We start from the raw sequence: 14,742 nt of genomic DNA on the forward strand, positions 1-14,742 counted from the left end.
TACAAGAGTTTTCACTAGTATTTGTCTCTACTGTGGGCTAATATTATGTGTCTGCTTCTGCACGCCCAGGCAACTTGAAAAGGCAATTCCTAAATTTAGAGAGCATAGCAGCAGCAATATTGGTATTTTCAGAATATAGAAAATTTAAGTGTTCAGATCTTCAACTAAAGACTTGTAGGCTTCTCTGACCACCAGAAATAGTGTAAACTGAAGTGCAAGTCGACTGGACCACCACCAGGTGGTATATAATCTCTATGTAAATGCAGGGAAAATAAAGATGACTTGTACACACATAGCCAGATGTAGCTAAATTTCAAGCACAAATAAGTGACTACAGTATCATGAACAAAAGCAAAAGCTTTCAGGCAAAGAAAACTGAGAGGTCTATCAAGCAATAAACGGGGCAAGAGAGAAACAAAGGCCAGCACAGACTATGCCAACAGAACAGCTTGTTCTGTTCAGTATGATTGAGTGACAAGGTCTGGAAAAACAGGATTAACAGTCACAGATGTGTCCCAATACAAGTGAAGAATACCACAAGGAAGCAACTGAGGTATAGAAGAAGAGTGTTTGAGACAAGGTTGATGTTAGAAGCTGTATTTTTTTTTGTAAAAATGGATGTTTCCTTCATGCTTCCCTGACAGCCAGCCAAAATGTGTCACCTGCCTTTTTAATGCTGCCTGTCTGTTAACCTCACTGGTTTTGGACAGCTCTGAAAACAAGGAATGGTTGGCCTGCTGTAGCATTTCTCACTCTGGGAAGGCAACGTGTTTTAGTAACCTTTGTAGAGACATTTATAATTTAAATGAGCAGGTTGAGAGCCCTAGGATTCATACACATACCACCTCTACATCAAGTGTGACACACTAAAATATTAATCTGAGTTTCTACTATTTAGTGACTCTAAACAAGCAATATCAATCCCAGGCCAGACAGAAAACACTATCTTGCTTCTCTACACCCTTTTCCACTTTTTGCAAATAAGCATACAATGACACTCCTGAAATACAAATCCCTTTATCCACATAAGGAACTCCATTTGTGTCAGTACTTTGGTTATCAAAGGTGAAAGAAACACTAATGATTTCCAGAAAGAAATGTAGCTTCAAACTTTGACAAAAATTCTGCCTTGTTGGAGTCTACCATAGCTTCAAAAACATACTGTCCATACTACACAGGTCTGCAAAGTTTCCTCTCAACTGTTAGTAAGGCCTTACAGCAACACAGGAGGGAGTCTCATCCATGTTTTCCATTTGGTAGTGTTTTAAGTGAAGTATTGAAATAACACCTAACATTCTATCTGTGAATAGTAGCAGGTATTAAAGAAATTAATATGTTTAATCAGAAGGACACATGCCAGATTCAACTACCTCATAGAGCTACTGCATTTCTTTAAAAGAAAGGGTGTTAAATACTAGTGTCTCTGTGGTCCCCCTTTCACTTTTAAAGCTATACATTAACTGAATCACGGCAGCACAGAAAAGTGTAAATGATTCAGAACTTGGATAATCAACAAGAAAACAGGAAAATACACTGCATTACAGGTCTTCCTACATTAGAAGCATATGGAAAAAAAGTACTGAAGGTAAAGAGGTATTTTACTCACACTCAATGCATGTAGACTAAGTATACAGAACTTGGTTAAGTGACAGCTAGTCGGAAAACTATAGTATCCATTAACAGTTGAGCAAAGCACAGCTGCTTAGAGCAAGTGATAGAATAAACCAAAAATACACCAGCTGGGAAACTCCTAGTAAGGCCCCTAAGGCAGAGTAACTGGAATCCCCCTAGCTCAATAGATGTAAACTGAGCTGACAAATTATGTCTTATGCCTCAAGCTTTTCCAGATCTTGAAGCCTGCTTCCACAGACAAAGTAGAAGTTTGTGTCTGTGGGTACCACAGGACTCTCTGTTCTTGTGCCCCAAAAGGCAGTAGACATTTGTGAAGATGATTTTAGAATTTAATCCATTACAAGTCACTGCACAAACACCACAGGATTCTAAGAACAGCTTTACTGCCTCTTGCCTACCCTCTTTTGGGTAGAGTTAATAAAATAACTAGGAAGTGTTAAAAGTTAAGTAGTCTTCATAAGTGATACATAGGTATAGAAAGCGTCATATTGGTTTAGCACTATATTACTACATAAGAAAAAAATTATGCTTTGGAGCAAGTAGAAACAATTTAAGGTTTAAACTCCATTCACTGAAAGGCTGATTAAGAAAAAGCAAATATCAAAACATCTTTTAAAAATATTTAATTAAGGCAAGAAAACAAGCTCAGCTGTATGACACCCCTATGCCATCACTGCAAAAAGCCAAACAAAAACCACAGGAAAATAAAAAAGGAAAGACAAGCAGCCTCCCTGTAAACAACCTCACCTCCATGCTCCAGTCTTCAGCCTTGAATTACTCTGGCCTTCCATCATGACTTTTAAAGGGACATCCTCCAATCAGTAGCACGGTGAGCCTTCAAATTAAGACCCTGAAGGGCCAATGTAGCCTTGACAAGGAAGGAATAGAGAAGTAGCATCAGTACTTGAGCAAAAGCCTTTACTTCTTGCATCCTTAAATGAGTGAGTAAACATTAATAGTTACTCAAGTTAGACAAGCAAAATAAAATGAGGATGTTCAAAGGAGATGTTAAAAATACCAATGTTTTGTCCTTAGTGCTGCAACTTGATATGTACCTTGTCTCATTTAAGATTTCAATAGCAATGCCTGTAGAACACAGAGGAAAAAAAATATAAGGAAGTAGGAAGCTAATAGATTAATGTATTTTTTCAAAAGGTGAGGTTTGATCTCTTTTGGAAGCTTTTTCTTGAGCCGTAAATGTTAAGTAAAGTCATAATTTGTGTTGCTTGTGATACTATCGGCAAACCTTATACTTCATCTTGAAGGTACTCTAGCTGATGCGGTATGTGTTGTGTTCTTGGTTTTATTTTCTCTGTTATAAGGCTCTAACATGCCAAATTGGAGCCTCAGCTTTTCTTATAATTATCTTCAAACTTATGCAGGTGTAATTAGTCAGGCTCACTTATGAAATTAAGTGTTAATACAGCTAAATTAGAATTAATTTAGCCTAATAAGCTAATCTAAACATATGAAATTTGTTGCTATTAAAATCACAGGGTTTAAAAGTGATTTTGGTGTATCTAAGCAATGTTTTAAAATTTAAACACATTCTGAGTACTCCAGGTGGGAAGATCGCTGTGTCCTGTTATTTTTCAGTCTGCTGCCACAAAGACATTCAAATTCTCCGGCTTCAGAGCGTGCATTTTCCTTATGCTTGAAATGTTGTCACTGTAACTATTTTTGTTGGAAATATGGTGGATTTTAAAAATGCTTCACTTTGATAAGAGGGAGTAGCCAGGGGACTCACTTGGCTAATTGTTAAAGAAATTTTCTAGCTCATGGAATGTAATTTCTCCATCTTGGCACAATATGAGTACTTTGTGTGTCCAGGCTTATTGCCAAATTTCATGTCAGTTTCACAACGTATGTGAAAACAAAGCCATGTAAAACACTTCTGAACTTTCAGTTTCTAATCTGTAACTGTATTAATGCCTCCCATCGCCTACTGGTTTAAGTCAGGGGCTTTTCCTCTGGAAAAAAAAGGTCAAATTCTTAATATTTCATTGTAAAAAATAGTCTTCGCCAAGGAGGATTACACGTTTTTTGGCAGTATTATGAATATAGAATTTAAATGACAAATAAATAGTTTGCTCTTCAAAGAGACAGTTATGCCCTGCAGTACACATACAAACATCTCCCAGGAGGTGACTATGGGGTTGTTTTTTTTCTCTTCACGTACTTGCTCAGAAATGAGAGTGAGAAAAACAGGGTTTGTATAGACCACACCATTAAGTGAGGGAATCCCGGGTCTTGGCCTGTCACAGACCGCTGGCCCAGAGAACCCGCCCGCGCCTTCTCAGGGGTGAGAACCTCTCCCCACATCACCTCGTTATTCAAATCGTTTCCCCTCAGACACCTCGTTTTCAGTCAGAGGCGAGAAAACCACCTCCCTCCGGAGCTGTGTTAGTACGAGAAGAAAAAACAGACAAAAACAAAAAAATAGGGGAAAAGAACCTGCTCTTCTCCACAGCTCATCGTCTGGGATGAGGGTGGTGGCCGGAGGCCGCGGGATGAGCTGACGGGGTCTTGAGGAACGCCGGGGCTGAGGCGGGGGGCAGCGGGCGGGAGGGGGTCCCGCGGCGGGGGAACCTGCCCGCTGGCCTCCCCCCAACGTCACTTCCGAGGCTGGAGACAAAATGGCGCCCGCACGGTGCCGGAGCTGAGGCCGCTCCGCGCCGCTCCGAGCCGGGCCGCAGGCGGCGGCAGCGGCGCAGGTGAGAGGGAGGCGGCGGGACCCGTCGTGTTGCCCGCGGGCGCCGCCGCGCCGGAGGGCGGGACGGGCCGTGAGGGCGGTGGGCAGAGCCAGCGGCGCGGCGCCGTGCCGGGGGCGCGGCTGGGAGGGGGCCCGGCGCGGGAGGAGGGGACCGCGGCGGCGGCGGGCCCGCGGCGGAGCCTCCTTCGGGGGGGTGGAGCCGCCCCGGGGGGGACGCGGGGGAAGGTGGCGGCGGCGGCTGCTGCTGCAGGTGCGAGGAGGGACTGAGGGACTTGTGCTCTATGGGAGAGCCTGATGGAGAGCGGGGTCCGGGGAGCGAACGTGAGGAGGGGGATGGCGGCAGAGGCCGCTTGGGAGAAGGTGTTCCATCCGTTGGGCTGCAATTCCATGATTTTTCCTTGAAATCGCAGCCTCGGAGGTGTCAGCTGGCAAAGCAGAGCTCCATAACCGCTGCCAACCCGGTGCTGCGAGACAACTGTTGTCTTCCCAGTAGTTCGCAATACACCGTCTTCAAAAGTTTTGGCAATTCACATGCCTTAAAGCTCGGTGCAGATCAAGTGTCTGCCAAGCTGCGTGAGAGGGGCTTGGGGAAATTGATTTCAGGATTGTTTTCCTCACTGGAAATGTCTTTCCTAGGACATGTCGCATAAAACAGAGATTTGTTTCTTCATGATGGTGCAGTAGTACCATGGGGAAGAATGTTCCTGCTGGGGGAAGGGGGTTGGAACTAGATGTATCTTAAGGTCTTTTCCAGCTCAAACCATTCTATGATTCTGTGATTGTGGTGAGAGAGAAAATTTGTGACAGATCAAGGGAAGTACCTTCAAGCAGGTTTTCTATTTGAAGCCAGAGCAGTGTGTGGAGCTTTGCTGATAACTATCTCACGAGTAGGTAGCTGAAGTCTGCAGCGAAGTTTCCAGTGGTTTCAAATTCATATGAAGCTGCAACATTTCCATTGTGAACTGGTAAAGAAAACTTTAAATTGTTCTCAACTGTTGAAGAAGGAAGGGAAGGTTTTGTGGTTGCACCTGATGTCTGATCATTCAGTGCCAATATAAGTACTTTTCTTATTTTACATTTGAGTAATCAACAGTGGACAGCTCTTGAGAACAACAGGATTGGTTGTGTTTCTGATGCTGCTTCAGTTTGCTGTTTGCAGTCTATGCTCTTGACTTTGGGCATGTTATTTGGATGCAAAGTCTTTTTCAGTTAATTCACACATATGAAGTAGATCAGGAGAACAGGAGATGCACAGCAGTGTGGTATGCAATTATTGTGTTGGCTTAAGACACTTGCCATGTTTTAATAAAAATTGGGAGTGTGTTAAGATTTCAGCTATGCTTTCCTTGGTATGGAGAGGCCTCCAGCTGTTGAAAGGTGTGATGGTGAATCCTTGAGAGCATTGGCACTCTTCAGATAGAGAACTGCATCACTGATACAGTGACTTTTAAGAAACAAAAGAAATACTGGATTTGTAGAGACAGCAGTGAGAACCATGTAGTAGTTCCTGTTGGTTTTCAAGCATCTAGCTCCCAGGATTTGATAGGGCAGAAGTGTGAAGAGCCCATGGCATAGAGCATAAAAATGAGGCCAAACTTCACTTACAGTATAAGCCTAGTTATGTTAAATAAAAGGCAAATCATCGCTTTGGATAAAATATCTTGGGTAGAAATGTCCTGATGAGTGTGGTGTTTGGAGATTCCTGAGCTGATCACTGTTTAGGGTAGCTATGGGGATCCGAAGAACAGCCTTCTTCCAGTGTAGCATGGGAAAGGGGGGAAGTATGTTGAAGGGCTTATGTACATTTGTATTATCTATCCTTATTTTTCTACATGAGCATTTGCTTGAAAATAGAAGTAAAGCAGAAAGTCAAAGTGAACTACTATTTTTCTGTAAAAACTAAAATGGCTCTTGCAGTCCATCTCCAGTGCAGTGACGTCCTCATTCCACTGTTTTACATAAAAGGCTTGATCCTTAGGGGTAAACAAGTGGGAGTATATAAAAGAGAGCTGAATATTGTTGCTTACTGGGTGGCTGTCTGTTGAAAACAGAAGTTCACAGAGATTTAGAGGTGACCACTGTGGTAATGTTTTTCTGTGTTATTAGTATCCAGTTGATAGTTTATTTGCAGTGTGCCTGCAAGACCTTTGATTGCGGATCTGAACCAGAAAACAAAAGACTATGGCTTATAGGAATAGTGCAGTACTTTGACCATTATGAGTCACTTCAATACTGGTGAGATGGGAGACTGCTACTTGTATGGTTTTTATCAGGGATTTATAAACAGCTGGAGTTCATAAACTCATGTGTGCTGGATATCCGCATCGGCACACCTTTTTAAAGTGCTATATATTTGCTATTATACTTGTTAGTATATTTATTTCTACCAACGTGGTTTTTTCTCTGGTGGTATTCTTACCTGAAAAATCCTTCTTTTCTGTCTCTCTATAAAAACATGCCTGTAGACAAAAGGGGGTGGCTGAGTCCTGTACTGTAAAAAGAAATGACAGAAATGGATGTCTTCACGTAGTAGCAAATCAGCAATGTACTTGTCTGAGAAAATTTTCATTTGAATTTACTGTCTTTGCAAGTATAATTAAAAGTGTACTTCTGTCTGAAGATTGGAATGGTATTTCTTTATATTTGCAGCTCTTAAAGACTTATTATTTTCTGTTGGCTTCTCTTGACTAGTTGCTGTTTATTTAATAAAGTTGAGTTTTATTTTTGTGTTTGTGATTTCTTGGCTGATTTTCTCAGTTATCTGAATAAACCTTCCTAAGGTATAGCAGTTTATTTGGTTACATGGCAGCAAGTAAAGCCTTTTTTCCTAATCAACAAAAGGCAATAGATTTTTGTGTTCAGAAAATCATTGTTTGCCTGTTTTTTTCTATATTCTTATTCTGGCCGTCTCAAGTAACTGAACATGCTTTCAATTAAATGCCCACAGATAGTGCTTCCATTTCTATTAAAAGCATATTTTAATATTTAAGAGTTAACATGAGCTTTAATTTTTTTTTTTTTTTGCAAGCTTTGTTTCACCAAATACATAGAAAAATTGTGGATTAGAGCAAAATACTCTAATTACCAACATACCATTGAATTGGAAAAATGTAAGTGCCCTGATGTTAAAATAAAACCAAAAAATGATGTCCTCAACTAAAAACTAAAACAAAGAGCCCTGCTGTGTCCCAGCCTGAGCCCCTGGTCATGAAGAAAGCACTGTTGAGACTTTCAAGTTTTGTTCCTGGTTCTATAATGAACGTGTTTTTACCGGAGCAGTGACGTAATGCATGTCCCATTTTCAGCTTCCAAAATAGGATTGATGCTCGTAGGTCTGGTTTTTCTTTTTTCTGAACTGCAAGCAGCAGTTCCAGTTCTCTTTCAAAGTGCTTTTTGATTCTGGGGTATTTAGTTTTTGAAAAAGACACCTATAGAAATTATAAATGTGGTTTATAAAATCAGAAGGTAGATTAGTAAAACCTAAAAGTACCATCGGATTTAGTTTGAAAAAGATGATCTGTAATGTTAGTTTTGCGTACAATGACTTGCTCTTGTTTGCAAGCTTCGTTCCCAGCAAGTTTCTTTTTCCTTTTTTTTTTTTTTTTGGTAAGGGAATATTTAAGAATTCTGAAGTGTAGAATTCAGAAATAAGGTTAAAATAGTTTTTGTTTCAAGTATTTTGTTTTAGTGTGACCACAATATTTCCTTAAACACATATGCCTTGCATATTCTTCTCTAAAGAAATACAATTTCTTGCTTAACGATACCTCTAAATACACTTTTCTGATTGTATGATGCAGTAGATCTTTTTGTGTTTGTTTCCCAGATGCTTTAATGTCTTGAGAAAATGTATAATATTTTTGTACTCGTGAGATACAATAGTAGGTAGTGGTTTGAAATGAATGCAACTTTGCTGTAGTTTCTGGAAATGAATGTTAAAAATTCAAGTTATCGGACTGGTCAGCTTGCTTCATTTTTGGCATAGAACCTTTATTTAGCTTTTCTTAGGTACTTAGTGAATTTTCAAAGTTTGTTGTGGTAGATATTATTAACAATATTCAGGTCTTTCACTGTCAAATGCTGTTGCTGCTGAGTTAGGAGGAAAGGTTCAATACAGTTGTTACCTCTTTTTGATGGAGCTGCTGATGTGATTTTTTTCCAAAGTACTAACACAGTTGTAAGCTATTGCTACCTTTAAAACTGATTTAATGTGGTCATCATTGCTTCTTTAAGCTTAATATATCATAATTCTCCTGCTGACAAGCTGGAGCAGTAACATTTTCTTTGGGGCTTTCCTGGAAAATCTTCAATTGGACTCGAGTTGGCGTGTAGCTAAAAAGTCATTAGTGTATGAAGTGAAAGCTTGTTCCTGCTATGCAGGGACAAGAGTATGTACATGGTTGGTAGTTATTGATCATAGGTGCACTAATATTTGTGTAGCAGTTGTGGCATTTGTTTCGTATTTTCTTGGGTTTGTTGAATTTTGTACTAGAAGTTAAAGTGTAAATTTAGCATTGCAGGTACTTTGTCTTCATATGTCGTCTTTCAACTAGATGGCAAGAAAACTAGTGATTGTACATAAGTCTGCAAGACCTCTTAGTTTCTGGTTTTCTCCCCCCAGTGCAGTTAATCTTGCTTTCCACATCACTGGGTTCATTGTTAATAAAGTAGGTAACAGAGGAAGGAAGAAATGGGGAAATATTTTCAGTCTCTTTTTCAGTTAGAGAGCTCATATGAACTTGTCAATACTGCAGGTATATGTGCGTGTTTTAAATTAATAGCATTATAAATACTTGTTGAAGCTTTTGCTTTCCTGTAGCTTAATTTCTCATTTAATTGTTATTTTATGGTCAGCTGGTTCCTCTAGTGACTTGTAGCTGAAAGTGTATAGAGTAGCGCAGTAATCTACCTAAACTGTTATGTGGATGTTTTAAATACATCAGTATGTTAAGATTTGATGTCATCAGGAAATACTACTGGGAGGTTTGACTACAACCAGTTCTATAAAAGCTGAATAAAGCCTTTATAAAATTTGTAAAAATGCTAGGCTTTTTTCCTAAAAAAAAAACAAACAACCTCTTTGAAAACAATATTAATTCAAAGCAAAATAATGTTGAATTAGTCTATGAAATACGAGAAAAGTGTATTTTTACTGCTCAAATGAAACAAAGTTAAAAAGGTTTTGACTGCTTTTCAAATCTTTGACTTATCTGTTTAACAACTTGGTAGGAAAGCTCATTTGAGAGGAAACTCTCAGCTTGACGGCACTTTTGCATTGAACCCTTCAACCCATCACTTAATTGGTATTTACTTGTTGTCACTCAAATTCTTTATGTATAGTGGCTGAGAAGTGATGGTGTTGAAGAGTTCTGGGTTCAATGCCTTCCTCTTTTACCCAGTGTTGAAAATTATGTGTGTACGTCAGATGACTGTCATTTACCATCATGTAGCATATGTGTGCTTCTTCCAGGAGGCGTTTTTCCAGTGTTCAAGGTCAGGTTGGCAGAGCCTTGGGGAACATCATCTAGGATGAGGTGTCCTTGCCCATGGCAGGGGGTTGGAACTGGATGATCTTAAGGTCCTTTCCAACCCAAACCAGTCTATGATTGTATGATTCTAAATCACCTTCCAGAACCATAACAGAAAATGCTTATGTGAACACTTAAGCCCTTGCCATTGAGGGACTGATAATCTTCAGTGTGAGGGAGGAGTAAAGGTACAAATAGGCAGCTGGAGACAATAACCACTTAAACTGGCAGCTACAGCCATAGTTGCTCTTCAGGCTGAGCTGTAAAATCACATCAAGAAAAGGATCTTGCTTTTGTTGTCTTTAGGTGAGTAATAATTTTTTGGTTTGTAGCCAAGTATAGGAAACCAAAACATTTGCTACTAAAAATAAGTTGTTTTTCCCACTAGGAAATGTTTTGATGCCTCTTCTGCTATCCAAAATATTTCATTTATAAATTGACATTGTGTGGGTATTGTCCCAGTGAACAATGAGTAGGAGCACTGGATTTTTCGCTGTTATTCAGGCCTCATCTCAAGTACAGAAGTTTTTGTCAAGGCAAGATTTAACTGTCTCAGGAGTGACTGTAATTAGTAATGAAACCTGTGGAGCATTCCTTACTTGTCCTACTTTGGTGTAGGCTGTGTTCTCTGTAAGAGAGAAAATCTCAGAAAATCAAATGCTTGGGATGTATTATTCCTAGGAATTGATTTCCTTCAGATGTCTAAAAGCTGTTCAGATGGAGCTCCTTTATCCAGCAACTGGTCTTTGCTGGCAAACTGTAAAGCCCACAGAACCAGCTGCAAAACTGGAACTGAAATATGGATGTTTCAGCTTTTCGTGTAAATGCTTATGTAATATGAAAATACTAGGACAAAAGGGAGTTAATCTTGGAAGAGCTGTATGCAACTGAAATATCCTTTTCAAGGAGTTTTTTCCTTTTCTTAGGAATTTCTTAATGCAGTATTTGTAAGACATTCGGCAGTATTTTCACTGTTATGCAGCATTAGGAATTTTTACAGTGCAGAGATGTGAAGGATTAAATGAAATTTATTTGAAGTAGTTACATGAAGTATATTTTTCTGGAATGTATTTCAAGTTAAATACTAGTGTTTATTCAAAGTACTTAGTAAAGAATCAGTTAATCATTGTTATGATAGAAAACTGAAGACGAGGAATAAATAGCAGTAATTGAATGAAGTGCTTTGAGTGATTAGGTACCAGTTAACCTCCAAAACAGGGAATTGTTCCTTTATTGGAAATTCTATGTGTCACTGGGAAGGATGGGGTTTCCAGCCTCCCTTGCAATAATGCTTTATTTATGTATTAAAAAGAAAGAATAAAGGAAGTGGGTCGATGTACTAGACTTTCAGGTAGAGCAGTGTTCCGATTACTTTTGTACTAAGTCCTGAGTTTCCAAATTTGATGCCTACTTGAACTAGGAAACCTTACGAAATCCCAGGCTTCTGTTAAACAAGAATGCCACATGCATTAGTGTAACAAAATACCTCAATAAAAGGCTTAATTTTAAGCAAGAATTTCCTGTTTCTAATATGGGAGCGTGGAGACTCAAACGCGTACATTTTGTTAATTCAAAAACCATTAAAGGTGTTTAATAATGCTTTGATATTAAATTCTGACTCCTAAAGTTCTTAAAAGTACTTATTATTGACCAAGCTCACTTGTTTTTAAAAACAAATGAAACAATCAGACGAGCACATTTCTGTTGCATCGTCATTTAAAACTGGCAGATTAATGGTAGATAATAATCTTGAGATTATTCATGTTCATTTGAACTATAACAACAAAACCATAGCTTGGAGCAGATTTTATTTTTTTCATAAAGCAATATGCCCCTTCGTGACAAATGCTTTAGGAAGAGAAACTCCAGGTCTGTGTGTGCTTTCATTGTGCGTTTGTAGGTAGGTACATGTTACAATTGTCTGTTTTTCTTTTTAGGGCTCATGTAATCAAAGGAGTTTCTTTGTTGTGTGTATCTTTTCAGAACGCAACAGGAATTCAAAATGAATCAGGTGAGTATGAATGTAAGACTTTAACAAAATCCTTAGATGTTAGACAGTTAATAAGAAGTAAACTATGCACTATAATAGAAATGTGCTTTCAAATCTTCGATGTATTCAAATTTCATAATCCTTCTTTCCACAATGTATGTGTTTGTGAGAGTTATTTTATTCACTTCATGATTTAAGTGTTTTGTGTATGAGTTGCCTTTAACACCATGTAAGTTACTACTGTTGGCACCTCTTATAAGAGCACCTTTTCCAGAAAAATCAATTTCATCCTGAGGCTTTTTGTAATAATTCAACTCCTTATGAAAGTGCCTTGAAAATTGAAGGCTTCCATTATTTTTTTTTTACACCTTTTCTAACCACTTTACCATTTCAAACGTGCAGTGAACAATCTGTCACAGAAATTCATTGATCAGGAAGTTTCACTCTAAGCTTTTTCCCTAGAATCGAGTGAAAAGACTGGGGAAGCACTTTTCTTTTGTCATGTGTCTATAGGGATGCAAGAATGTCCTGACCGAAGGGTTTTGTTTTAATTGGTGCCAAGTGTGCATGATTTTACTTTGCATTTGTCTCTCCAAATAGGAATGGCACATCTGTTTGTGTGTATCATGCACAATTGTATTATTAAAAGATTACTTATGGAAAAAGTACATCTTGCCTTAATTTTTTCTCAAAAGTACTTCTCTCTTTGGATGATCTCACAGAGTCTCTTTGGTGTGGGAATGTGAACATAGGCTATTACATGAAGGAATGCCGGTTTTAATTTGCTAAAAAAGTCAGTTATGTACAAAAGTAATCTAAAATGCTTTGTATACTTTTCTTTATTGATGTCTATGTATTCGAATGTGTGCTTTTATTATTCTTTATGCCCTTTTCTGATCAGCAGCGGCATTGCTCTCAGTGATGTTATAGAAGTATACACATAAGCAAATGCAGTGTGAAGTGGGTTGGTAGGATGTTTCCTGTTATTTTTTTCTTCTGATTTACGGTAAAAAAAAAAAAAAAAGTCTTCAATACATCTGTTTATTTTAAAAGTAAAAAGCAAAATATAATCCCTATCACAGCCTTGAAATATGTATTGTAAAATATGTATTTGTGTAATATACACAGACATTATCATACCTACATATACATGTATAAATGACATTTGCGTTAGCACAGTTTTAAGCCTTAGCAGTCTCATTTGGGGTAGGTGGCTTGACTCTTGTTTCAAAGTTATTTCTATTGAGATTGAATGTTTACACCTATAAGGTTTGTTTTGAACGCAGTCAGTGCCTGTTGCTCTGTCTGCTTGAGTAATAAACCTGCTTTAGTAGTCCTTCTGATAGGCTTTGGATTCTGCTAAAATTTGAAAGCTGTAGATCCTATTCTTTAACTCTTATCATTGACTGTCTCCTTTCCATTTATGTGTCTGTGTCCCATCATGTCCTATCTGTTGTGTTCTCCTGCTCCTAAGCTGTTTCTAGAATTAAGATTTCTGAATTGAAACAAAGCCTTCATCTTTCTCGTTGGGCTTTTGCATTTAGTTTCTGAAGTGCACAGAGCTCATGTGGCATTTTACTGTTCAATTACCATTCATGTGAAGTCTGTATTTAGCATGAACCCTGGGGTGTTTTTTCTTGCAGTGCGCTTGTCATTTCATTCACTGTTGACAAGTTGTAGTGCCAGGTCTGTATAAGAAATGTTTTTGCATGATGCCAGAATCTTTCAAGTGTTCTTTCTGCTTATCTCTGCTTTTGGTGTGACTTCAATGACCCTGAAACTAATTGGGCTATTCTTAATTAGGTTTATATGAAAAGACCGTTAGTTTTGTTGTTTGTCCCATAGAAATCTTGAAGAAGGGAAGGAAAACCTTTTCATAAATACTTCCACATGGCCGCCTTGTAGTAAGGAGAAGGGTTAAAAAAGCAAGCTGTTGTTGGAATTAGTATTTTCAGGTTACCAGGAAGATTGCTGTCTCAGGATAGACAGGATTTGTTCTCTTATCTGGTTTTAAAAGAGGCCTTCCTTTAATATGTAAACTCCTCCATCAAATATGCTGAATAATGTATTATAAAAACACCAAGCAAACATGGGGGTTTTATTGCCTCTCAGACTGCAGTAAGATAGAGTAGGAAGAAGGTTGTGTGCTACCTGCAAAACTGCATGGGCACCTATTAAAAACTGGGGTGGTGTATGTTAGCAAATGACTCCTGCACTTGTACTAAAACTCCCTCCCCACATTCTTTCTGATTTTTTCAATGATTGTTTAAAATATTTCCAATACATCTTTAGTTTTCAAGCACCCACAGTGAAATTGTGGCAGAGAGGTAGTTAGATAAGGTTCTTGCACAGAGACCTTTCTGCTTCTGTCTTCCCTTTCTTGTGCTGGCTGGTTTGTGTCAGTAACCTTAGTCTCTTTACCGTCTTTTCATAACTACCTCCTCTGACTTCTCTGCCCTGCCTCTCTCTCTCAATGGCATCCTTTCCTTTATCTTTTCATTTATCTTAACCCTCTTGCCACCAAAACATGACACTGACTGAATGTTTGTCATTCACTACACTGTTCAGGATGATTTTTTTCGTTTTTGCTCTAATCTCTGGTTATCTGTAAACATCTTGTTGCAGGTACTGTTCCTGCTCTGCTTAAATACTGCTTGTAACATTATAGTCTAATTTGTGGTTGCTCCATAGGTACGGTTATATTGATAGTGGTGTGAAAAATTGCTTAATGTGTTGAAAGGTACTGTCAAAGTGATTGGACTCTGAATTTGATGGAGATAAGAGAGTTTCAGTTAAGGCACCCTCAGATGATTTTTGGCATTGTTCTTAAGTCACTTCACCCTGGCTGATTTGATTGAAGCAATGTAATATTCCTGGTG

The 14,742-nt window shown here is 38.6% G+C and overlaps 1 protein-coding gene across 4 annotated transcripts in view; it reads left to right on the forward strand.

Annotated features, from left to right (window-relative positions):
- The first annotated feature begins 4,249 nt into the window (after positions 1-4,249).
- The window catches only part of PRDM2 (PR/SET domain 2), a 72,011-nt gene continuing 61,518 nt past the window's right edge, over positions 4,250-14,742 (forward strand). For all 4 annotated transcript variants that reach the window (XM_030508233.1, XM_030508230.1, XM_030508232.1 and 1 more), the window contains exons 1-2: positions 4,250-4,346; positions 11,811-11,884. Coding sequence is in view for 2 of the 4 variants with exons in the window: in XM_030508230.1 (XP_030364090.1) it covers positions 11,876-11,884 (9 nt within the window). In the remaining 2 variants the exon portion in view is untranslated. The remainder of the gene's footprint in view (positions 4,347-11,810; positions 11,885-14,742) is intronic.

This window comes from Strigops habroptila, chromosome 16 (assembly GCF_004027225.2).
Source record: "Strigops habroptila isolate Jane chromosome 16, bStrHab1.2.pri, whole genome shotgun sequence".
Taxonomy (NCBI): domain Eukaryota; kingdom Metazoa; phylum Chordata; class Aves; order Psittaciformes; family Psittacidae; genus Strigops; species Strigops habroptila.